This window comes from Neopelma chrysocephalum, unplaced genomic scaffold, assembly GCF_003984885.1.
Source record: "Neopelma chrysocephalum unplaced genomic scaffold, ASM398488v2 Primary Assembly neopelma1_25, whole genome shotgun sequence".
In the NCBI taxonomy this organism is placed as follows: domain Eukaryota; kingdom Metazoa; phylum Chordata; class Aves; order Passeriformes; family Pipridae; genus Neopelma; species Neopelma chrysocephalum.
Genome location: NW_020897694.1, coordinates 39,487,259 through 39,512,876, shown reverse-complemented (window position 1 = coordinate 39,512,876; position 25,618 = coordinate 39,487,259). Strand labels below are relative to the sequence as shown.

General features: G+C 41.3%; 1 protein-coding gene across 1 annotated transcript in view; it reads right to left on the bottom strand.

The window, feature by feature from the left end:
- Positions 1-25,618, bottom strand: part of SH3RF3 (SH3 domain containing ring finger 3) — a 249,718-nt gene that overhangs the window by 55,198 nt on the left and 168,902 nt on the right. The window contains exon 4 of the mRNA XM_027675014.1: positions 6,822-7,190. Within this exon, the coding sequence (XP_027530815.1) occupies positions 6,822-7,190 (369 nt within the window). The remainder of the gene's footprint in view (positions 1-6,821; positions 7,191-25,618) is intronic.

Below are 25,618 nucleotides of genomic sequence, written 5' to 3'. Positions count from 1 at the left end.
TTATTTTGGCCAAGAACTCTAGAGCATATCTTCCTTAGAGCTATGTGGAGAGCTGGAGAAGTCAAGTGAATTTATTTCCTGAACTTCCATTTCCACTGTCTTTTAAACTGAGGATGCCTGCAAGTTAGAAGAAAAAAAACCCAAATATTTTTTGTAATTTTCTTCCAAAGATTTATCTGACATTACCATCCAAAGCACTGATTATTCTGGTTTGCAGCTTCTCAGTTCCCCTAAATGAGGACTAATTAAGCATCATGTGGATGAGCATCATGAGAATTATATTTTATTCAGCCTTGTTTCTCTCTCAGACTAACCCCTTCAGCACTGAGTACCAGTATATAGCTCTCCACCCCAAGGTTTGAAATGGGTTTATGGTAAAAATAGTTTCTTGCAATTCTGGGATCAAAGAACATGAAAAATCAAATGCAGAGACACAGGAAAGCTTGAAGTGACAGCTTGACCTGTAAAGGATGTTAATTTAGTCCCACATTCATTATTATCCTTTTGATAACTGCACAACAAACTCATCAGGATCCTGTGCAATGCCTCCTGTAGGAAGTTCCCCTCTATGGAGAAAATAGTGGTAAACAAATAAACAAACCCCCCAAGCAAACAAAAAGGGGAAAATACACACTTCAGTAATTTCTGTTCAAATGTCATTCATGCATTTTCACATAGTGTGTACCAGATAGATGGGATTTTGTGGTATAGTGTAAATACCAAGACAGTGTCTCACTAGCTCTTGAGGCTTCCAATCCAGTAGTTGACTGGCAGGTAGTGCAAAGCCTCAGGATTAGCTGTGTGCAAAAATTATTTCAGTGGCAAAACATTTTTGGATTACTACTCTGAGGAGCATCTGGAAAAAAATATATTGTTTTTGTGTTACAGGCAATGGGATTTCAAGCACAGTTGAATAACCCGTCTAAAGCACAACCTAGATCCTGTAAAAAATTAGGTTTTGTCATTCCTGAAAAATCTTTCAAAATGTATTTGTGATGAGGCATATTATAGGATAAAGGGAAGACACTGTCTCTAAACTGGTAGTTTCCGAAAGGCGATTTTGCTTTGACCCGGATTCCCGGTAGCTTATGTAATCAGTCCATAGATTGAGTCAGCTCATGTGTCTCATCTGCAACAGTTTTGAAAAAGAATGTAGTATATCCCAACATGCACAGAGTGTGTTCAGAGACCTAATAGTAGCACCCCCCCAAAAAAAAAGCAGCTTACAATCGTGCCCTGCCTAAAACTTTCTGTTTAAAAAACTCCTTCCATCTACAACCCCCACCCCCCCAGTGAAATAAAGTTATTTAAAACAGGCAATGCCTGGAACCAATTATAAATTACTTTGAGTAGAATTGGGAAGGTACAAAGGCAATGAATTAGTTTAGGTTAGACTTTACGACATCCCTTATGCATTTTCCGTGACATATTTTGATCTAAATGACAGAAAGACACGTTGGACCAATATTACTTCTTTTTGCCATTTTGACTGCTGCAGCCTTCTAAAATAGCTGCCTTTGGTTTCACCTGTCTCACTCTCATTAATGGATGTCCAATCAGTTGTCATTCACAGCCAGCAGCAGAGCAGGTTGGATAGAATTTGGACTCCAGGGCAAAGCTGAAAAATACCTGAATTTGTCTTATTTTCCCAGAGCCTGTTGTGCACTTGAAAATTCAAGGTTCATTTTTAGTTCCTGGATTTTAGGTATAATCTGTATGCTTCTCATGGTCAGCACATTTAGGTTATCAGCCAAGGCACAACCAGAGTTCTGCTATTACATTTTCTCAGCTAAAATTCAGCACTTCTAAATAACTGATAAGGACACACTTCCAAATGATTTATATAGCAAGAGACTTCAAGGAACATTTTTCATTTCAAATACTGTCATGCTTTGGGACTAGGAGCGCGCAAGACATTGTTCTCAGCTTTTCCTGAACATGTGTCCTCTGGTTGGGAGCTTGTACTAATACTTGCAGATACAAATTGACTTCTTGTGCATGGTGATCAGTTGTTCAAAACATACAGAAGTTTCTTCTGGGGGGAGGATCCTTTCTTCCTCACTCAGCTGTTACCCTGGTGTGCACAAAGCCATACTTCATTATTCATGAGACGTATTTTCTGTCAAAATCCAGGGGATTTGGAGCAGTACTGACCTATGACCTTTTCAACTAGCAGGGACGAATAATTCATGAGGGGTGAAAATGGAAGCAAGACAAGCCATCTGAGGCCTAGGCACAATTACTTTCCAGGGGGACCTTGCCCGCTCCCCAGAGAGTCTCAGTGGTGAACCGCTCCTCTGCACCAGTAACCTAATTCAGCTTCAGCTCCATCACAGGCTCACAGCACTACTGACATCTTCAATAAAAATTCATTTTGCCAGTATGATAGGATATTCTGCATGATGGACAGACACTATTACCTTTCAGATGGAGATCTTATGTTTAATGAGTGATGCTCAGCATGCAGCAAAAAGCATACAAGCAAATTTTGTTGCAGAAAAAAATTAGGATTCCAGCATTGCCTCTTTGAAATTAAATGCTCTATATCCTGGCTGTTGTGGAATTCCCAATACTATTTTATCCAGCTGAGGTGACTTGAAGTTGACTCTTCTACCTTTCGAGCATTCCTAAGTTTGCAATCAGTGAAGACGTTTTTTAAGATCATCATTCATTTCAAAATGCATCTTGGCTTTTGGGAAACAGCTGAGTTGGTTCTGCTTAAAGAATAATGAACATATTATGGAAGGCCCGTAGTCTTCAATTATTAAATAAATGATATGCAGAAGTGCTTTCAAAACATGTGATTTCAAAGTCTGGTCTGCATGTCAGTGCTCATTATATAGAAATCTGTGCTCTCCTGGAGAAGCAGGGGGCTTGTAACAGTATAACAATTCATAAAAACAAAAAACATGTCAGCTTGGCATGGAAGTCTGGTTTCAATTCACAAAAATTGACAAAAGCCATAGGAATAAAGTACTATGCATGAAATCACTTCTAAGGGGTGGAATATATGCCACATTTATGGAAACGTGTAAAATTTGCACCTAAATTTTAAGTTTCTGCAACAAGAAGCCCTAGATGTCTCTGTTTCTTCTCATGTCAGCAGAGAGAAAGTAGGTGCTCCAGATGTGGGTGCCTCAGGTCTGCAAGGAAAATGGATGGTTGTTTTGAGGAGACTGTTTCGCTGGGCACCAGTCGATTGCCTTGAGGTAGGGGACTGGAGGCCATTCAAAAACTCCTGTAATTGAATTCTGCTTGCTCAAAGTACAGGCTATAGGAGAATGAACTTTTTCAGAATGTAGACTCCCCCTGCAAGCTAAATACCAATCCTGATATGTTCCAGAGAAATTCATACCTACTAAAGTGAACAAAATTCCTTTATTTCTTCTTATGAAGAGATCTATTAAATAAACAATGAAAAATTGCCTGGAAATGTCAAGGACATGATATAAAGACACAATAAACCAAATTTACATTCTAATTTTAAAAGGAAAGACATAAATTTGCTAGACAGTCCATACTGAAACTGTAAATTTGTTGTTTCCCCTACGAGAAATAAGCTTGGGCTGAATTTGCTGTTGCAAATTAGCAAGGGCCTGAGATGGTTACAGAGAGAACCACTCAAAGGCTGTGACAATGACTTGCAGGGCAGAGAGGTTCCTCTTCAAGAGAGGAAAGAAAAGGTGAGATATCTTCCTGCAGCAGAGCTCACCGGTGAGTTTGGCAGCTACATGCACAGCCTTCCTACCAACCTACCCATGCTCTCAGCAACGCCCCTGAGCACTTCCAGAGCAGCAGGAGAATCAGTTTGCAAATTTGTCAAGACGTCAAACCCTGAACAGCATGTACAGGGCATTTACCTTAAAAATGCCAAATGCATTTTAGAGCAAAATGATCTGAAGATAAGATTCTCACTGCACTGAATGCGTTGATGTAAGAGCTCATGGGGCCCATTGTTTATGCTACTTTGGCTGGCATTCAGCCATGTGAATAAAAGAAAAGTGCTGAACTGATTTTCTGTCTAAGGCTGCAGCATCATTAATTGCTTTAGAGCCATGTCAGGTCTTAGCAGATGGCAGAGAAGGGACTGAATTTCTGACATTTTTAATTAAAATGTAACCTTTATTATTATGGGATTAATAGTTATATAAATATAGCTGTACAATTGTAATGTACATTTGGTAAGAGACAAATTCTGTACTCTTTGTAGACCTAACTAAGAAGGCTTAAAATGAGGTGAATTCATGTTGGTAGCTTTTTTGATTTTATTGCTAGTCCTATGGGGTGAAGCATTTTTCTGAAGGTTGCTCCTACAGTCATAGTGAAAACTTCAGCCCCACTTTTTTCCCCTATAGATCCACATTCATAGCAAAGTTTTCAAAGGAAAATGTTTAAATCCCCCAAATTAGAAAGCAAATAGCAAGGTTTTTAAAAGCAGAGTTACGTACTTATACATGTAAATGCCACACTTATGGTGGCAGAGTCCTTGGGGCTGCAGTAACACTTTTTGACAGAGGGAAACCTCTTTTCACTAAGGTTGATCTGAACCACCACGGCTCTTTTTCCCCTCGCTGGATTTTGGCCAGGACAGTTTTGACCAGCACTGATAGAGGCATGTGCTCAGCTGCCTTGTCTGCAAACTGGCTCTACGCCCTGAGGCAGAACTCCTCCCCAAACCTGTTCCCGCCATGGGCACAGGAGTGACTTCACTATACTCCAGCCCTAGCTGAGCTTCTGACCATGACACCAACTACATGTCTTCCCATCTGCTGCAATGGACCCAACCAACATTCCTGTAGGCTGGATTTTGATAATCATAACTTGTTACTAGGAACCTGAGGCCCTTCTTGTCCTCTACCACTTGTGTGCAAATGCCACAATGGTTTGAGAAGTGACTGGGGTTTTGCCTACCACTTTTTCTGTTAAAGCAGGAGAGAATAATCAAGGCTGTTTTTGTTTCATGGTCTTATTTTTGTGGTTTACTAGCTCAGAATGAGTCTTCACATGACTCTAGCAAAGGGGGTGTGTGGTGTTTCTCTCAACTAGCACAAGAACAGAAAAGCCACTGTATGTCACATCTCTGTAAAGTCCAAATGTGTCACTGAGTGCCAAAAACCTGTGTGTCATTTACTTGACAAGTTTGGGACCCTCACTCATGTCTAGTGCTTGTGCTGCTTCACAGATGTCCCAGTACATCTTGGTACATTTGCTGCTTTGTGCAGGGGCCATATCCTCACTTTCACCCTCCTAATGAAGGCTAAAAGGAGGAGAAAGACCTTACAGCACAGAAACACTGCCTGGAAAAGGCACTTGGAAGGAAATTAGCATAGTTACAGTTGGACTGAGCTCTCTGGCTCTTACATGTGGATGGGCAATGGAGGTAGGTTAGCAGCTGAGGCAGGAGCAGAGGGTACTGCTCCACTGTGGCAATGTCCTCTTAGTATGCTGTTTTGGCTGGTCCTGTGGCACACACTGGCATGCATGCAGGCATCCTGCCTTCCCCAGTCTTCTTGCAAACCTGCATTGCAGGGATCTGAGGGCTCATGTCATGTGTTGCAGCAGGGCACAGTCACCAAGAGTGACCCCACAGTCTGGTGCACCACACCAGCCTCACAGGGGAGACCCACCAACACTGCAGATGGACATAAACAGCATTTCTGCCCCAGACGGTCCCTACAGTTTGCTGCTTGTCCCTCGTCCAGCTGTCTACATGCATACCAGCATGTAACGTGGATCTCTTCCTGCTCCAGGCCACAGGGATGGCAAGTGATCCATGTTTGTCCCTGTATGGGGATGTGGATGTGAGGGGCTGGAAGGCAAAGCCAGGAAGAGGAAAAGGGCAAGGATGGTTTTTTTCACCAGAGAAATGATGGATGGGAAGACCCTGCCATGCTTAGGTTATCTTGGCACTAACAAGCAGAGCAGACCATGAGGAGCTGGTCTGTAGAGTGAATGTGTGTCTGCTAATCTGCACACCAAATGTGTAGATGACTGAGCAGGGAGACTGAGGCAGAAGGGTTCTGGGACTGTAATTATTCTCCCATCGACACCTTCAAACTGCAAATTTGCACTTGGATTTCCTTATCCACAGAAACAGCGGGAAATTGCAAGGGGTTTCAGTACACTCCTGGTGAGTTTGGCTCCTGTTTCTGCCAGCCCTCAGAAGCTCCTTTTGGGACCTGTGAGGATGTCCAGGAGGATGCTCCTCTACACTCTCCTTTGAGAGGGTGAAGGATGGAGAGTGCTGCACCCTTAGCATGTGTGATGGTTTAAAAATTCCTTGGGTGTTTCTTAACAGCAGCTTCTTACTGGGTACAACACTTGTCAAAGTATGGCACATTTGCTCATCCTCCAGTGATCTGTATGGAAATAATTATTCCAAAACTCTTTTTTATCCCCAATGTGTGAATTCCATACCGACATTGCTACCCTGCAGGGTAGCAGATACATTCAGGGTAATGGAATCACTCAAAATTACTCCTTTCTACAACAGAAACTGATGCAACATAAGCTGCATTACTTCAAACAAACTGTAGGATTACTTTTTGGTTTTAAAAGTGTTGCATTATTGTGAATCCAATTTGGCTTTATCCTCCAACTCCTGATTGCCTCAAATTTGGCTTTATCCTTCAGCTCCTGATTGCCTCCAGCCTGCCCACTGATTAACGTAAGGATGGGAACGGCAGATGCCAAGTGCCGTCACACCAGGATGACAGCACCATGCGACTGCTTCGTGCAAGGGTCAGCCATTTTGAAAGAGGTGATGCAATGGTGTGACATCTGCTAAGGATGCCCAAAGCCCACCTCCACCCCTGCCTTACCTGGGCTGGGGCACTGGAGGAGAGGTGGGTGAGGTCCCCAATCCTGGCAGCCGCCCGTGGGTCACTGGAGCTGATGAGAACGGGGGCACTGATCTCCATGGAGTGCCGGTTGCTGGCAGCCTGGGAGGACTTGTGTGTCATGCTGAGGGCGGTGAAGGAGTGGCGCTTCTTGGCATTCTTCTTGCCTTCCCCCTGCCGCTGGGCTGCTCCAGCTGCCCCAGCACCGGCCAACGTGGAGCACGGCGCAAGACCCACCGCTGCCGTTGCCGCCACTGCCGCTGTCTCTGTCACCAGCGGCATGTCACAGCCAGAGGCAGCAGCCAAGCACGTCTTGTCCATCTCGATGAGCTGCTTGGCCGATTCATTCAGCTGTGTGGGGAAGAAAAGGGAAATATAAAAAAGGAGTTGTAGAGAGTGATAAGGTCCCTCCACCGGAGAAAAGGAGGTTCAGAGGGGACCTTATCACTCTCTACAAGTACTTGAAAGGAGGTTGTAGAGAGGTGGGGGTTGGTCTCTTGTCCCAGCTAACAACTGAGAGGGCAGGAGGAAATGGCCTCAAGTTGCACCAGGAGAGGTTTAGATTGGAATAAGGAATAATCTCTTCACTGAGAGGGTTGTCAAGCACTGGAACAGGCTGCTCAGAGAAGTGGTGGAATTACTGTCCCTGAAGGTATTTAAAAGACTTAAAAGACACAGCACTTCAGGGCCATGGTTTTGTGGTGGGCTTGACAGTGCTGGACTAACAGTTGGACTGGATGGCTTTAGAAGTCTTTTCCAACCTAAATGATTCCATGAATTTATTTAATTTTATGAAGTCAGGTGAATTATTTCCATCCACTAGTTAATGCTGGGAAAATCAAAAGAGAGGTAGGCTAGAACTAGGCACTATAAATTGGTCCATATCAAGCTATGCCATTTAAAAAAAATGGCATTCCCCAAAGTAGCTTGTCCCAGGCTGGTGAGTCAGAGCCTGGTGAAAGAGGCATCAATGTTTTGCTATTCCCAGCTCCATCATAGGCCTATGTTTAATGTTTGTCACACATGACTTTGATCCAGAGGTACAGCTTCCAAATCCCTCCAGTTTCATCTCTCTGCCTCCCACCTAACCCAGGTTATCCAAATGCAGATGCAAACTGAAGATAGTTTTCCCAGCTGTATCACCTAAGCTGTGGAAGACCTTAATGGCCACCGCAAGATTTGCTCAGGGTCCAACTTGAAAAAGTAGTCTCATCAGTCCTCTCGAAGGATTCAAAACTTGGCCTACGACCCAGGGAGACTGCAGAGCACCAGGACACTCAGACAAGGTTTCAGCCCACTGTTCCTCATCCAATCCACATTCAGGGATAACCTTGTGTCTATAAATGCCAGAGGCATGCTGGGTGGCACAACCCTGTTACTGAAGCATCTTATCTCCTAGCCTCCATAACATACAGAATAGCTACACCTTACATAGCTGGAGAGTTTTTAGCCTCACAGGGATGCTACAGTCACTAATGATACATGAAGTGCACTCTGAAGTCAGCAGTGCTTTCTGCACAGCACTCGTTGCCAATACATCTTCCCTCAAGGGGTGTTAACAGCTGAGGGAAAATGACACATTTTGCCAACAGACCTTTATATTAAACTAGGATGCACCGCAATATGTTTGCATTTATTGAATAAAAACAACAGATGAAAAGGGGAGATATAGCTAATGCATACGTGCTTTTGCATTCACTGCTATTTTGGCACCCACAAAAACCAGAGGTGTATGTAATACCATTCTGAACCGAAAACAGGCTATTTTTCTTTCTATAACAACTTCTATTCATTATGGCAGCATCCAAGAAACTCAACTGGGGACAAGGTCTTACAAGACTCTAAATAAATTAAAAAAAGAATAGTTGCTGCTCCAAGCCAATTTAGAAACTTAACACAAGTGAAAATAAAAGGGAAAAGGAGAGGTATGGGAAAGATGACAATAGAAATGTGCAGTTAAACAAATGTGTAGTTGAGTGGCTTTTATAACTCCCAACCGCTGTCACCATGCTGTAAATGAAAGAAATAGATATTGCTAATCTTAAGCCAGTCCTCCTAAGTTTGAAAACACTTCTGACTCCATGAGGACTCATTCTTGGTAACAGGCAAAAACCACACTAACACTTAGAAAGTAAACATCAACTTGCAGGATCCTTCATTCAGTGACAGCTTCCACCAACTCAGCCAAGAGCCTCCAATTAGTGATGTTCCACTACTGTCAGAGCTGCTGGGAGTCCTGCAACCATTCAATTAGCAAGTCATTTTCCCAGCTGCACTCTTCAACTTGAGACCATGCTTACAGCCAGTGTAGTGCACTGCACCTGCCAATTTTTGCCAATAACAGCTGATCCTATTTCAGATTCTTCAAAAATGTCCATTATTTCCCACTTCATCATGCTTTAAATTGGTACAACCTAATATTTGCCAGCAGGCTCCAAGTTGCAATGAAACCAGATGGCTCCACTCCCTTAAGTAGGTGTTACAGCTCCGCTTACCCCATTGATGGAGATAGTCTAGCTGAATTACTTGAAATATTAAGGAGAGAAGGAGAAAGATATCAAATATTCATGATTCTTCTACAGCAGAGGGTGAGGAAATACTTTGCCAATCAACAGTAAGCAGAAAAAGAATATATTTTAACTCTTTGACATAGGAAAAACAGAGTTTAAAAAAAAGAATTTAGAACTTCTGATTTTACAACATGCTCCATATGGACAATGAAATGCTCCAGCCCTTGATATCAAACTCTGAATCTCTTGTAAGAATTAGACTATAAATCCCACTGTTTGGAATCAAATTTAACACTGAACTGTTCTTTTTAAAACAACATAATCCATTACTTTTTTGTTCAAAGCAGCACCCAGTGAAAATGTCAATAAGAGAGCCCTGTATTGATATAAACAAAAATCATTCTCAATATCAGTAGAAGATTAAAGACAAAAAGAAAAACCCTGCCCAAAAAGTCAAAATAATGAACTTTTGGGAATGTCAGAGTCTTCCTGAAATACTGGGAAAAAATTATTTTGGTCTCTCAAGATAAAAAATGCTTTATAGCTTTACAACTTTATTTTTGTAGAGAAGTGTTTTTAAACAGCCTTGCCCACAGATGCTGGAAAGTACTTCCCAAATAGGCTATGAATACCAGAGAAAAGTCTGCTTCCTACTTTGTAAAAGCAAATAGTGCTGCCTCTTCACAAAAAAAACCTTTTAGAAACCCTTTTTAAAACATAAACATGATTGCAAATTTCTTATTTTAAACTCTGAGTATGTAAACAAGCATTGCTTTCTGGTGTCTGTCATCTGATCTTCAGGCAGATTTGCTTCCAGATGAGAAGCTTAATGGAAAGTTCTGACCCACAGTCAGTGTCAGGAATTTGACATTTCTAGAGGCCTGTAGCTCTTATGACAACCTCTAATACCAGAACTTAACTTTCTTAGTAATTTTTGATCCTTTCTCTAGAAAGAACCTATATTCGAAATTCTGGTCCTGCTAAGCCCAAATTGTAAAATGCCCTTGAGACTGCAGATAGACTGATTTTACCCTAAATCCATTCTTTAAAAAGGGGATGCCCTAGAAAACTTGATGTGATTTAGAGGGATAAGGCTTGGATTTGAATGCCAAACCAGTCAAACATTTCCAGCAGCCCTGCAATCCTGTCTAGGAATGCAAAATCTTGCAAGGGCAGGCCTTATAATATCTGAGGGACCTTTCATGCAAGAGAGGCAATGAAATGGTGCAGTAAAACTGTCCACAGGGTCTCAGTGACTATTGACTGTGAGTCCTGCACGCTGAGATAAGGATGCATCAGTCTCAGTTCATAGAGCTACTGTGCCTATTTATCGGGAAGTCCTTTCCCAGCTGTGAGGAATCATACTGGAGACAGCTCCAGCTCATCTGATTTTAAGAGTGAAAAAGGGCCTTGTTCACCTCCAAACAACCTTTTCCCACAAGGGGAGCAGTAATCAAGTGCTGTTGATCAGAAATTTGCTGATCTTGATCAGGAAGCCACACTGCCCTCCCTGCCACAATGCAAGATGTCATGACTTTAGCATCCAGCCAGACAGCCCATGCAATATGAACTAAGGGAGAAGGTTTTTTTCTTCTTCTGGATTTTAGATATGACTATTTTAGCTACTCAACACATACGTGACAAAGGTACAAATATTAAGCTACCTCACTCGGGACTTCTCCACTGCCAAAATCATTTTTTATTAGTCTCTAGATACACTTAATTTCTTTCTGCAGAATGCATTATGGTGACTTTCTCTCAGTCCCTGTTGCACATGCTTGCACACATACATATACACACATATACCACAGTTCACTCCAGTTGCTGATACATGTGGGTTTAAAAGGGACTACCTGTAAAGGGTTTCAACATACTTCTCTGTTAAGGATAAGGGGGTACAGGAGAGAAACTGTCATCTGCACTGACTATCCCCATATAGGACCAAATATGCCCTTTATATCCCAATGTGATTTAGCGAACTCTAGTGTCAATGGGCAGCATTATGCATCTACTTACATATACCAGCTGGGGTGAAGACTAAGGAAAATCTACTTCTTGTCCAGTGTGGGTGATAAATAATTCTAAATTTAGGACAAATAACAAAATATTACCTTGGAATTTATTGTTATTAGTATGGAACAAGACAGAAGAATGGGAAATTTAGGTCAGATTTAAATAATTAACCTTTACTGTATCTCCCTGGACAAATATGCCTGTGCATTTACTAATCCATGTTAGTGGCAAAATTATTCTACTTCATCTTAGACTCCTAAGGGACACCTTGTTACACTGTGGTCACCACAACAGCTCCTGGGTTGTTGCATTTAAATGACCGTGCTGTCTTCTGTAAAGATGGAGGACAGTAAGTCTTATTCTGCTCTTGAATACTCTTAGCTTTCTAGTCATTTAGGTCTAGGTAAGGGATTAATTTCTAACTGGCATCTGACCTGCCAAAGAGAAGACTTCACTCTGGCTTACCAACAGCACATACTTGATAATGTGCAGACCAAAGTGTTATCAATGGGACTTAAAATGTCGCTGTTTTCTGAACAAGGAAGGATAGACTAGATTCTCAGTTTTACACAAATGCTTCAGTATTTTGATAAATTGGAACCAATTTGAACAATAAAGTACAGTTTATTAAGACTTTCAGGAAAACAATGCTATGTAAGCTTTCTCCTTCTGTCTTTGTGGAAACTATTAGCTAAAGAATGGTGCTGTTCAAATACAGGTATAATATCAGAAATATGTTACTTCAGATCCCTTTTGAAAGTGAGAAGTTACAAAACCCCACAAATCAATACATGCCTAATACAAAAAAGTAAATTTGTAAGAAAAAATATCATGCTCAAGTTTTTGGAAAGGAACCACTGAGCAGAGCAGAAACGAAAACTAAAATTATTAATAAAACATCTTCAAAATGTCCTGAAAGACTGAAAGTATTTTCACCTAGGGACTGCTGATTTTTATACATTATGGTTCATAAATATTGAGAAGATCATGTACATCCCTATTTTATGCCTTGTGGAAACTTTGGCAACTTGAAATTTCATATCTGATTTTGTGATTAAAATAAATAGACAGAATTTATTACTGCATTTTAACTTCAGAGTAGTTACTTGGAGGAAATACTAAGTTCTTATGCCCTCATTAAACTAGTGTTGCTAGTGTTATAATTTATATTCTGAAGCACAGTGAGATTATTAAGTAACTAAGGGTATAACTGTACAAGATTCTCCTGTCTCTGCTGGGTCCCTGAGAGGGTTGCATCTGTAAAAGCATTTTCATCCCCAAAAAGCAGCATTTCAGAAAGCTGAAACAGCTTTTCCTTGCTGTTATCCCTACTGGAAAATGCTGGATACAACCCTTCTTCTTTTACAGCCAAGTAGCAAAACAGCCTTTGATCAAATGGACAGTGGGAGAAAGTACATAATACTTTACCTAATACTTTAGATGTTCATCGGTAAGTTAGTATAACGGACACACAGCAATTCCAACAGCTTACTAATGGGATATTAGCAGACAAAGTTGTGCCAAAGGCTCTTTGACCAAGTCATATTGAATTCATCTATCATTTTCATCTTTTATATGTTTTATTAATTCAGATTTAACAGTGTTTAGAGAAAACCTCCAAAGTTCTCCATGGACAGTTTAAATTCATTTGGCAAAACCTACAAAATCGTATCTCAATTATTCATTTAGGTGCCATCTTCTAATGAAGAATAATTAGTAAGGCACAGTTTAAGAGAAAATATTATAGCTAAAACAAAGTATTATTTAATGGTTTTCTGTTAATCTCTACAAATCCACTATTGCCTTGTCTAATTTATTGCAAGGGAGGAACAAGTAAATGTGGAACAGATTTTTTGCAAGTGGTTTAGCCATCATTGAAGATAGATTTCTGAAACCCCACATTGTGATTGAGAGGAGAGTTATTCCATGCATCCAGAAAATACAAGAAGCACAGTATGTGCGCTTGCTTGAACACATTCACATGGAACAATAGCTGCAGAAATACTTCGCTAGGGTACATGTCAAACTTCAAGTGTTCTGTTCCTCCAGTTGTAGGCTGAAGCATACATCTCGTTCTCTTTTCTAAAAGCCTGCTAAATACGTCAGCTTGTTCTCAAGGAAGGAAGTCCCTAAAACCATATAGCAGATAGCCTTCCTAATCAGGGTCATACATGTACACAACTATGTATAGTCCAGAAAAAGCAAGTCAATCATTTTTGTTTACAACATGGTTCCTTGAAAGGCAGCAGTACTTAGCAATCCATTTCCCTGTCCTACAAGATCTTTTTCATTTAGCAGCAATGTCACTTCTAACACACTGAGAGTCTGATGGAATGTAGCATATTAGAACAGCATGTGCTTGGACGAGCATGTCATCATGATCTTGCCGAATGAAAATAAATGATGCGTGCAGCAGAAGTAAACACTAAGCCCTGGGTGGTGATCTGGGAATTTTTTTCTTTTTCCTTTTTTCCAAACAGTTTTAAGGAGGAAAATGGTTTGCAGTGGTGGAGAACATGGTGAATCCCAGAAAAATGTGCAGTCTCCTACAAAGTCTGCTCAGAACCAAAGTGCAGCAAGTAACCTTATGGAAACTAATGTCTAAATCACTGAGAAGAGAGAAAATAAAACTAAATGCAATATCATTAAAATAAATGAACTCACCAAAAAGAAGTATGCTTTCTAGAGCCTTCTCCACTTCCTGAAACATTGCTAGCTATCTAGCCTTCAGCTCCAAGCATGAGGACTATCTTGCTCTGATCTGTCATCTCTGAATCTCTGATCTGCTGTGTATGTTTGTTGTGCCTAAGGATTTCCTTTTTCTTCCTATCTGTCCCCTATGGACACCATTTTTCATAATGAGATGCTCATGACTGCACTAAAGCTCCTTTGAAAGCAAGAAATGTAACCAAATACAGCTTTACTTGACATCAGAAAGAGTGAGAGAATCCATCCTATTTTTACTTATAAATTATTCAGAAAGCTAAACAAAAAGTGCAGTCATGAATTCATGGGCTTGATCCTAATTCCTTTGAAGTCAGTGGCAAAACTCCAGCTGCCTTCAATGGTGGAAGGACTAGTGCCCATCTGGCACCAATTTCAGTACCAGAGGAGTCCCTGTTGAAGCTTGTGTGGGTTTGACTGACAAACTGTTTTTTCATCAAAAAATGAAACTCATTGGAACTTAAGTATTTCCCAGGAACTTGCTTGTTTTGACAAGATGTCCATCACAAAACTGTTTCTCAGGTGATGTTTCTCAACTAAGACAAGAAATGGCCAAGGCTACAGTGATTTGGGAGGTTCAACAGGATACTTGGACTCCTGGCTCAAAGTCCCTGTGTGGAGAAACAGTCATGAAAGACTTGAAACAACACTGCCACTTTCCAAAAAGAAAGCCACCAACTTTCTGTCTGAGTCCCCTTTGTTCTTGTTCTTGTAAAATGGAAAACCTCTGTGACTCTCCCCCTGAGTCCAGGTGCCCACCTGCACCACTTCAGAAGACGCTGGTGCTGGCAGAAGTTCGAACAGCCTTATGTGGGGCAGGAACCTGGACAGGGGACCAAGACAGACTCAGAAGGCTTTCAGAAGCAGTTCACATGGTGTCCTCATGCTTCACTGACAACTGGTAGCTGTATGAGCCTTGTATTGTTACAGCCAGTTACTACTACAAGGAAGGGAAGCCCTCTAAAGCAGCTTTGTGCTGAATTTAGAAACCCCTTCACTTGGGAAAACTTTTACTTTGAGCCAGCTGTACCTAAAAACTTCACCATGGGCTAGGAAAGATACTGTAGATCCTGAAGCAGAGCTGTGCGGATCACAAGTGAACTCTAAGAAATATCTGCAGAGCCTCCGTGTCTTCAAAAGAGCCAAGTCTTCTGTTTTCAGAGTTTTCAGGCAACTTTCAACGTCCGTCCTTAATGCTCCACAAGGCTACTGGTGTTATTGCTTACTCAAGGGATCATAAAATTTCGAATTAACTGAAAACTGACATGTTAAATACCACCAACTAAGGCAGAGGATCTCTTCAGAGTTAATGCATACACCAAGCCTTGTAGTCTTAAAACAAATGTCTTCCAAATTATGGTGTGTGACCCCAAGTAATTATAAATGGGATTGTGAATCAGGCAACATCATGCTCATGTTGTTGAAGAGACCCTTGTCTTCTTGATAGCTGCACTGTGCACACATTCTACCAGACACAACATTGTGCTCATTTTCTCTGATTTGTTCCTGGAAATATAGTTCTTGAAAATACTGTTTTTGTAATGTTCAGGGTTGTGTGAAAGAAGAAACAATACCATGCCTTCTTTTAAGGAAAACACTTGCTTCCAGCTTAAGAAGACAGAAGATAAGGATGAAAGAAACAAAACATATATATTTGCTGAAGCCCTTTATGAATTTGATAACAAAAGTGTTCTGGCGGGCAATGAGAAAAAGGCCTACAAGCACATCACACTACCAATGTTACCTGCAGAAAGCATGAAGTTGGATAAATCTGTGAAGCTCTTGGAAGCTCTTGGAATTGCAACACAAGGAGCATGTGGGAAAGCCAAAGTAATTTTCCAAGTACTGCAAGGCTTTGCCTTCACTGAGCAAGCAAGGAGTCTTTGTTGCGGTGATTTACAACTTTGTGTAGAATAGGAAATCTTGTGCAATTGGGGAAAATTAAGTTTTATGTGCTGCAACTGAAGATTACCTGTGGGGAATCACATACAAATAAATGCACTGTTCTCTCTATCTCTGATAAAGCAGTGAAATGAAGAATGAAAGCAAATGCCAAGGAAATGTTTTGGTTCAATTGCTTGTAAAAGGAACCAAGGTATACACACTTCAAGCAGACATTAGCACTAAGGGGTTGTGATAAACAGCCTTTGCCCTGTGTGTACTATATTTAGGAAAAAGACATTTTTTACTACATAGTGTTCTGGCTGCTGCTTCCCAAACACAAGACAGAAAAAGACTGCTGGATGTGGTACAGGGTATTTGCAACAGTATAAGCTCCCCTGGGGCTGTATAGTTAGACCCTGTGTGCATGGTGCTCCTGCTATAGCTGGCTACAAAGCAGTGTTACTACTTGTAGTGGAGAGTTTCTGTACCAGCTCCAGAGTGACACTACCTGTTTCACTGGAAGCAGTGAAAATCAACCTGTCACAAAAGCCACTGTGTCATCGGAGAGCTGCGTCCAGGCTTTGGGTTTACTATTTGCCAGTTGGGGCAATAATAAGAGTCAGGACATGACATGCTGTTGTTTCAGCCACCCATTTGATGACTCCCTAGAGGGACAATTCTGAGATCTTTCTCTGAAATGTGAGATGAACTATGTGTGTTTGAGATGGGCAGCATCACCAGGATACAAGAATTGTCCGTGTGACAGGAAGACTGATCTCCTTACCTATTCACAGAGATTAAATAAAGGAGTTATGCTGAGAGAGACATGAATTCACAGTCTGAATTTGTATCTCATAATTGCCCTATCCAGTCGTTATTATGGTACAAACTCTGCTTGGAATTGCCCGAACATTTAAAGCATCTTCTTCCTGTATAGATGCGCTGATGCCTGGTACAGCAGCATGGCTCTTTTTCGTCAGTGGAAGCATTAATTTGCATCCTTTTTTACTCTATGCAGCGACCAGTTAAATTTTTACATGAGCTTGTCTTACCATGGAGACCTTTATGTTTCTGTCAAACTGGTAAAAGGTGTGCAATGGATTGGGATGGCATCACGGGGCAGTAGCTGTTGCACATGGCATGTTGCACATGGCATATTGCATACTGCACAACATGCACATCTCAGTTTTGTAAGAAGCCTGACCAGTAACTGAATGCTCCAAAAGCCAGTCTGTAAGATATGAAAATGTGTTTTCTCTGCGATATGATGATGTAATTGGGTTCACAACCCTCCCCCTTCATCTTGTGGAAGAAAAATCTGACAAAGCTGAAATGTGACGAATTCCATCAAGTCCACAAACTCTTGACTGAAAGTGGCACCATTAAGCCTCTCACTCATGGCATGACTGACTGCCCCAGGCCTCAAGGAACCATTTGTAGCCTTCTTTGGAGAATTCGAAATGTTAAAATATGATTGGGGACAAGGTTGAGGTCAGAGTCAGAGGTCTCCCCACTGAACTTTCTGGCTATCAAACTAGAAAATGTTATTTGTTCAACTTTCTGAGTTTAATTTCTGGTTTAGGGTAAAGGACATGTACCCAGCGCTGTGGAGTCATGCAGTGAAGCAGCTAGTACCCTTGCCTCTTGTACGCTCGTATAAAGCTGGATCAATGTTCTGGTTTCTGTCCAAGCCTACTCTGCCATGAGTGTCACTGCTAGATAAGAGGTGTGCCATTTCTTCAGCGCCAGTGAGCTTGGAGCAGATCTTTTAGGATGCTCAGGCACATTTGTCACATTACTGCAATAAAGTATGATGATTGCCAGCATTAGTCACTTTTATGACATCCATATGCAAATGCTGTTTATGTTAGTATGCTACAACTGGAAGGAATTTGGAAAACCACTGCTCTAGGCCATGCTGTTAGAGCTCTGAGATGGCAAAATTAATGGGCTAGCAAAAAATCCGCACAGTAGGAAATCTTCCTGAAAGCGCAGAGTACTAGAGGGTTTTTTTCTGTTTGTTGAATTACTCATGCTCAAATATTTTCCTAACACATTCCTTTCTGAAAATGGACTCCCTGAATTGCACCTACATTCTGTAGACAGGGAGACAAGCTGCCCCTAGAAAACTGAATTTTTCCAAACTGTGACCATACCATGTGATGCAGTCACACAAAGACATTTGTTAATACTTTTATTATTTTTGCCATTAAATGCTGAAGAACTCCTACCACACATCAGAACTCCATTGTGAGAAACATTACATAAAAATAGAGCAACAAGACAGCTCTTGGCCCAAAGAAAGTACAATTGAAGATGAGGACAAGAGAGAATATATAGATATAGACAAAATATACAATGCAATAGTGTTATCAGCAAGATGGACAGAGGATTCTATACAACATAAATCTTCTGTAACCATCACAGCCAAGAACAATTTTAGAGAGGAGTCTGGAGGAGCAATGCTGATGCAGATGTTTGAAGCATTCATCACAACAGTGAAGAACAAAGCGCTGTGGAAGAAAACTAGGATTTAAAAAACTGACAAAGTGACTGGCATGGGTGGCATTCAGTAGTAAATAAAAGACAATATATAGAGACAGTAATGTGTAATCAAAGGTTTGCAAGTAAGGGCTAGTTGCATGGGCTCTACAGAAAAGGACTTCAGAGAGAAAGAAAGAAGTAGTAGCAGATGAGCACACCAGAATGTCGCGAATGAGGCAGGTCTGCATTTGCTAAGGATGCAAAAAGGATGTAGCCATAATCAGGGTAGGACATGATGAGAATTTGATCTTTGTGAACACTCAGCAATCAAGTTGGACAAAGACTAGGTAGGACTGCCAGCCACACAGATGAATGGAACCAGGCATGAGGATGTGATTCCCATTGGCAATGTCTTTATTACTTGCCATGAAAGTACATTGATTTCTCTTTAACCAGTGACCAAACAGAAAGTAATACACTTAACAGTGTACTGTGTACTGCACTGAAAACTCGGGTATGTGTTGAGTGAGGGGTGTTCTATGCAAAGGCAGATATGTGTCACTGGAGTGGTGTGGAGCTGCCTTTGCTTGGACCTTAAACTCAGCCCTCAGGAGCATTTCTCTGCCCTCAAGGACCCCCATAGGACAAAACCCTGTGCTTGAGACAGAGCATGACCCCAAGCAGTAACAGGCCATGGTTAAACCATGACCCAGCTGCTGTAGGGCAGAGAAGCTCAGTGCCAGTACCAAGAGCTTCCAGATCTCATCTGGCCTGGGACACTGCCAGGAATGCAGTATTAATCATCTCTATAGTCCTTCTTTCACTCCTATAGTTCATATATTGAGGGATAGGAAAACCATGCACCCACCAAATCAATACAACCACACTTCTCTTTCCTGAGCAATGCATGTATGTTGGTGAAAGGCTTTGTCTGGGAACAGGCAAGCCTCTCTAATCACTAGACTGGAGCAAGGAGAGAATCACAGAATCACAGAATATGCTGAGTTGGAAGGGATGTGCAAGGATCATTGAATCCAATTCCTAGCTCTGCACAGGACAGCCCCAAGAGTCACCCCATGTGCCTGAGAGTATTGTCCAAACGTTTCTTGAACTCTGTCAGCCTTGGTGCTGTGACCACTTCCCTGGGGAGCCTGTTCTGGACAAAGAACCTTTTTCTAACATCTAACCTAAACTTCCCCTGACCCCATCAGAAGATGCTGAGGACATTATTTCTCAAAGGTAAGACTCGCAGTCCTTACTCCTGGGCTAGGAAAAGGAAAGAAAAAGGACATGAGAAGTCATGCCTGTAAATTCCTTACTCTGGTTTTGAGGTTGAAGCAGATCAGAGAAAAGGGATAAAGAAGATGACCATCAGGGAGTACTCTCCCTCCTTCTGCATGGTTGCTTTCTTCTCAAGAAACAGTAACACCAGGAAGAGCTGCCTCTTCCCTCAGTGCCCTCCCTTTAGCCACATGGTGAGAGGAGAATATCTCCAGCATGAGTCCACCACTGCCTGAATGCTCTGGCACCTCTCCTGCTTTGTCCAAAGGTTTCCAGAAAAATTCTGTTATGGAAAAATTCTATTACAGAAACCTCTCTCATGAAATTTCCTGTCAATTTGATTCAGTTGTGTCTAAACAGATCAGAAGACTTCAAAGTCAGATTTAGAACAGGACACTGCCTCCAGTTTCACTTAAAGAAAAACTAATATTATTAACCTGGTTTATGGAGTGCCTAGTGATGCTTTGTCATAAAATTATTACTTAATAAAATAATTAGATAAATTGAGGGAAAAGCAGGAGATAGATGAGGTTGCTTCCACAAAGTCCCACATTCCTCATGTCACCACTTTGGTGTGATGGCTTAGAGAACAGCACAATGGCAGCAATTGCCTGCAGAATATCTGTGGGTGGGGGTTTCTGCCCCTCATAGTCATGTTTTTCTGCAGAGTGAGATGCCACATGGCTTCCTTTCCCATCTTCCCACTTTCTGCCCTGCATCAGCATGGATATTCATGTGACTATGTAGTAAATAGGACAATGGAACAGACATGTCTGGAAAGTAAAACAACAACACTGCCAACTTAAACAAATATTTTTAAACAGGGTGACTTCCCTGATCCATTTCAGCACATGGATATGTCTGGTAGTCCTGGAGCATGGAAGGCAGAAGAAAAGAATTGTCACACGTAAAGCAAAAGCAGGACAATCCCTTTGGCAGTCACTATCACACCCAAAAATGGTGCAGCAGGAGATAAAATAAACAATGGCTGGTCTACTTTGTACAGGAATAAAGTAAGCAAAAACAAGGACCCCTTATGCAACTTCTTCTACAGGATAGACTAAACACAAAGAGGTGAGCCTCCAAGAGTCCTGTGTGTTCTAGAGAAAATCTGGAAAAGATGCAGATCCCCAAATTAATTCCAACTAACTTCCCCTGTTTCTGATTTTTGTTTTTAATTTGCAGATTCCTCCTCTAGTCTTTTGAATTTGGTTTTCTCAGTGCTCAGCTCTAACACCTAACAAAATGTCGGAGGATTTCAGACTTAGACATCTGGGTTTGGCACAGCTAATGACATTTTTAGGGTAAAAATCAACTTCATCTGTTATTTTTGTTATTTGAAGCATGCATTCAGCACATACATGCACTCCTGGATCTCTTTGTGCCTAGAATAAAAACAGTTTGACCATTCCAGGTTCTGTGACAACAAAAAGTAAAGAAAGAGTTAAAACCAAAGCATTCCTTCCCTCCAGCATGTTGACTGCACTACACAGTTGGGTGTCATCCGAAACCCTGCTGAGACTGCACTCAATCCTACCATCCATGTGACTAACAAAGGTATTAAACAGCACCAGTCCCAATGCTGACTCCTGAGGAGCCCAGTTGCTCTCCACTTGGACATCAAGACATTGACTGCAACTCTTTTAATGTGACCATCCAGACAATTCCTTATACACTGAGTGGTTCATCTGTCAAATCTATATCTCTCCATAATACTTATGTAACATGCTATCTTCTGCAAACAGAAATCAGAGGGAGCCTTAACAGGCACTCCCTGGTAAATCCTTCATGGTGTCACTGTCATCAACTGTCCCTCCCGTCCCTCTGATGGAGGTCATCTTACCCTGATGGTCATCTTACCACTGGCACAGCAAAGATGCTTTCACAGTCTAGGATTTTAATATTGGATCCACTTTTCTTTGTCACTTCCAGCACCAGTGCTGTGGGAGACGCATGGAAACATTTTCCTTTTTTTTTACAGGGCTGTGGCCACCAGCAGAGGAGCGGAGAAGACAGCCAGTTTATCAGGGCCATCTCCCAAAACCCTTGTACCCACTCTCTGTGCCTGCATTTGGATTGAAGATCTCCACTCAGAATTTTAAGGCACCAGGAAAATTTCTCAAGAAGGAAGCTAATTAAGATGTGCAACATGCACTAACAAGGCCACTAGGAAACAAAATGAAGAATGCCTCTGTGAGAAATAATGAAATCCTCTAGGATTGTATTTTTAATTAACTGCTAGACAAATCATGTATCTGTTGACATATAGCTTAATATACATTCATGCATTAGCTCTAGGTAAGTGAGACTGAAACTTTCTTTTCAAAAAGAAAAAGATTCGAAGAATTCATCAGTGCTGAAACAATCTTTAGAAGCTGTCAGAGGTGATCAATGGCTGGAAAAGACAAAAGACCTCTTCTCGAACCTCCTCTGGAGAGTGTGGACTACTGATGATGTGCTCTAGAGCCTGCCCAGAGTCCTGGGACAGCAGGTGTACTCAATGGGGAATGCTAATTTCTAGTGCTTGGAGACCTGCACCATTGCTGAAATATTTCAATGCAATGGTTGTGTGCTATGAGGCTGCTGAGCATTGTTGGAAAGTCCAGAATGTTTGTTGCACAGGCAGAAGCTATCCATAAGTAACACGCTATCTATTTACTTGGTCCTTTTGAGTAGATATAAAGCCAAATGGACTAATGTTTTGCCTGAGGTACTTTTTTCACTTGAAACATTGCAGGACCACGTGCAAATGTACTTTTCTTGTGTGTAGAAGAGACTTACTCAACACCCATGGCATGCTTCAGCAATCTCAGGAGCAGAATGAGGAAGTAACGGGTAGTAAAGAGTGCACCTGAGCTTCCCCAATATTTGCTGAATACGAATCTAAGCATTGCCAAAAGTTTACCATTCAGGGCATCTCATTACTTTTGAAAGACACTGAAGTTTTAAGGTCCCTTAGCAAAATCAGAATGAATATTGACAGGTTTATGACTGATGGGTACTTTTGGAAATTGACCAATATAGCCTACAGCATCAAAGATCTGACCTGAACAAAGACACGCTTTGCTGGTGAAATGGCAGGTTTTATGTGCAATGAGCACTGTGGGCCCTTTCCTTTCACAGCCTGAGCAACCACAGAAGATGAGGAGTAGTTCCCCCACCCCTTGGCTGGAGCTAGCAGCCTTGCCTTCCCCTCCTAACCGATGAAGAGAAACAGCCTCTTCTACAAGTAAACCTGACGTTTACCTGTCTCCATTAAGCAGCAATGCCTATTTCTCTCCCTAAGAGCATCTGGTTATCTCTCTTGATGGTAAAAGGGAATCCAGACAATTAGCTCAGATGCAGAGAACTATCTGCTGTTGGTCAGATGAACTGTACCTAGAGACCCACAAGGTCTTGTGGAGGATTTGGAAGAGTATTTCCCAGTTCAAAAGTGCTACTGGGGGCAGAACCACTGTTCTGTTGCTGATGCTGCTTCTTGGTGGGACCTGCCAATATGACTGAGCTTCAGTAGTTCTGTCTTCACTTACTACCCAACTGAAGAGAGAGTGGAATAAAGGGTGAAAGGACAGTAAAGAGAAAGAAAGTACTAAAACGGATGAAATTATCAAGCATGATGCAACAGTTTGTGAAAACATTTTGTTCTCTCCATCCAGGGAAATTGTTTGTAACACAAGCAACTCTGCAAACATAACAGGAGAACATAAACTTTGAGGCAAAACCCAAAACTCAGTGTAGAAATAACAATAATAATGGCCAGTCTTCGCGAACGAAGACTTTGGGAAAGGTCTTTTACCTTTCCAGCCTGCGCAATGGATTTTTTAGGTGAGACACAGCATACGCTGAACTGAGCCCACCCTTTAATCCTAAGGTTCATCTGCCGGGGCCAAGCAAGCTTGGACAATGGCAGTGAGGTCCTCAGGACGTAGGTTTGTTTAGAGTGACCTTCTCATAGATGGATGGCCTCACAGGGCTAACGAGCTCCATCTGCCCGGGGGACCGGGGAATTGAACCTGGGTCGCAGCAGTGAGTCCTGCATGCTAACCACTAGGCCACCAGGGGTCCCTAGAAATAACAAAAATGAGACAGAATTGCACCCAGGACCAGAAAACATGTATTTAAGCACAAGCATAGTTCAAGGGATCTGGAGGTGAAGGGTAGGGCTGATGTGCTGATAGCATGGGGAAGTGGAGGCAGATGCAAAACACAGTAGGCCAGATCCCAGTCAGTTTGCACTGGGAAGGATGACAAACAGGATTTTGCAGGGGAAGTGCCGGAAGTCCTTCAGTGGATTGTGGCTAGAGATGAAGAAGAAAAGTCAGTCCATCTTACTTAGATACTTAGGTACCTAATTTTTGCCACCTAGGAATCAGCACTTCAAAAATGCCCTGTACAGATATAGAATGGATATATATGACTTTGAAAGACTCAGAAAATGGCCTTATTTGTGAAGGTTGTGTGCTTAAGTTAGTTGGCTGGAAACCTTTTTTTTTCTATAAATTACCCTAGAGAGTTATTTTTACAAAATAAAGTCTAGGAAATTCAGATGTTACTCATAATGAGGGGTGGTGGGCAGGAAAGATATTTCTGGAGGTGACAGCTGGCAAATTTCTGGTTCAACGTCCCTGAAATAATAAGAGGTGATAACAATTTGGTTCTGGTTTTGATTAACGGAAATATTGGCCATAAGATATAAATGCAAATAATTTAATTATGAATTAATTCGAGTGAAAGTAGGCAGGACTACAAGGAAGAGAAGACCTGTAACTAAAACTGTCAATTCTTAAAAGGCAAATTTTCACAGCCTACAGCTATGTCTAAATTTACATGCTGGCTCTCACCATGGCTCACCACAGATCTCATAATTGTCTGGGCTGGAGGATGACTCAAACATGACAGTACTCCCACCTATCTCTGTATGCAGGCTTCCCCTCTGTGGCACCCACCTGAGATGAACTTTAGTGTAAATGAGGTGTTACCAGAAAGCAATCATACATTGACTTGTCCAGACATAGCCTGAGGGGAGTGAGTGACTAGAAAAAGTCTACAGAGCTGAGAAGTTTAACTAATCCAGGGAAAACCTAACATTTTAGGCCAAGGGTGACAATGCAGCTCAGTTTTGTATCCCAAAGATGGACAAAAGTGTTACAGAATCTGTATGAGCGATGACCTTGTGAAGGATGCTAGAAATTAAAAGAAAACTTAAACGAAATCACTCAAAATTAAAACAAAAACTTGTCTGCCCAAAGTTATGCTAATTTACATTTTACATAGGAAATTAAATCAAAGAGCAAAAGGTTCTTTATTCATAGAAGCAAAAGGGAACATAAGAAATTGAGCTGTTATGCAGAAGAGATGGGTCAAAGATTAAAAATAATATCTTTCTATATATAATATACACATATATACATATATATAATTATATATTATAATATGTTGCATATTTAATCTTCTTCTCACCTCTGACTGCTAATACTCTTAGTTTTCTTGACTAACAGTATCGGTATTTGAAGTTCCATAAATTATTTTACTTTGTATGTGCATAACAGTACTTTAAATCAATATGTTTTATTCACAGATTGATGTGAAAGTAGTAGCAGGTGAATAGGTTCTTACTGAGGTTCCTCTTGTAGCCTACGACACAAAGTCTGCATGTTTTAGTTTGACTATGAAATGTGGGAACTGTATTTTGTACTCCATTCACATAGAAATCTGATACTAAAAAGTATCTTCGAATATTCTACAATATTCTATGCAGGATGAAAACAAGTAGGACCAACCTTTTAGAAGCTAGAAAGGTGCAGGAATGAAGTTCTTAAAACAATGTATGCACAAAGTTGAAAATGTGTATCAATAAAGCTTTTCAACAGAAATTGGCTGAAC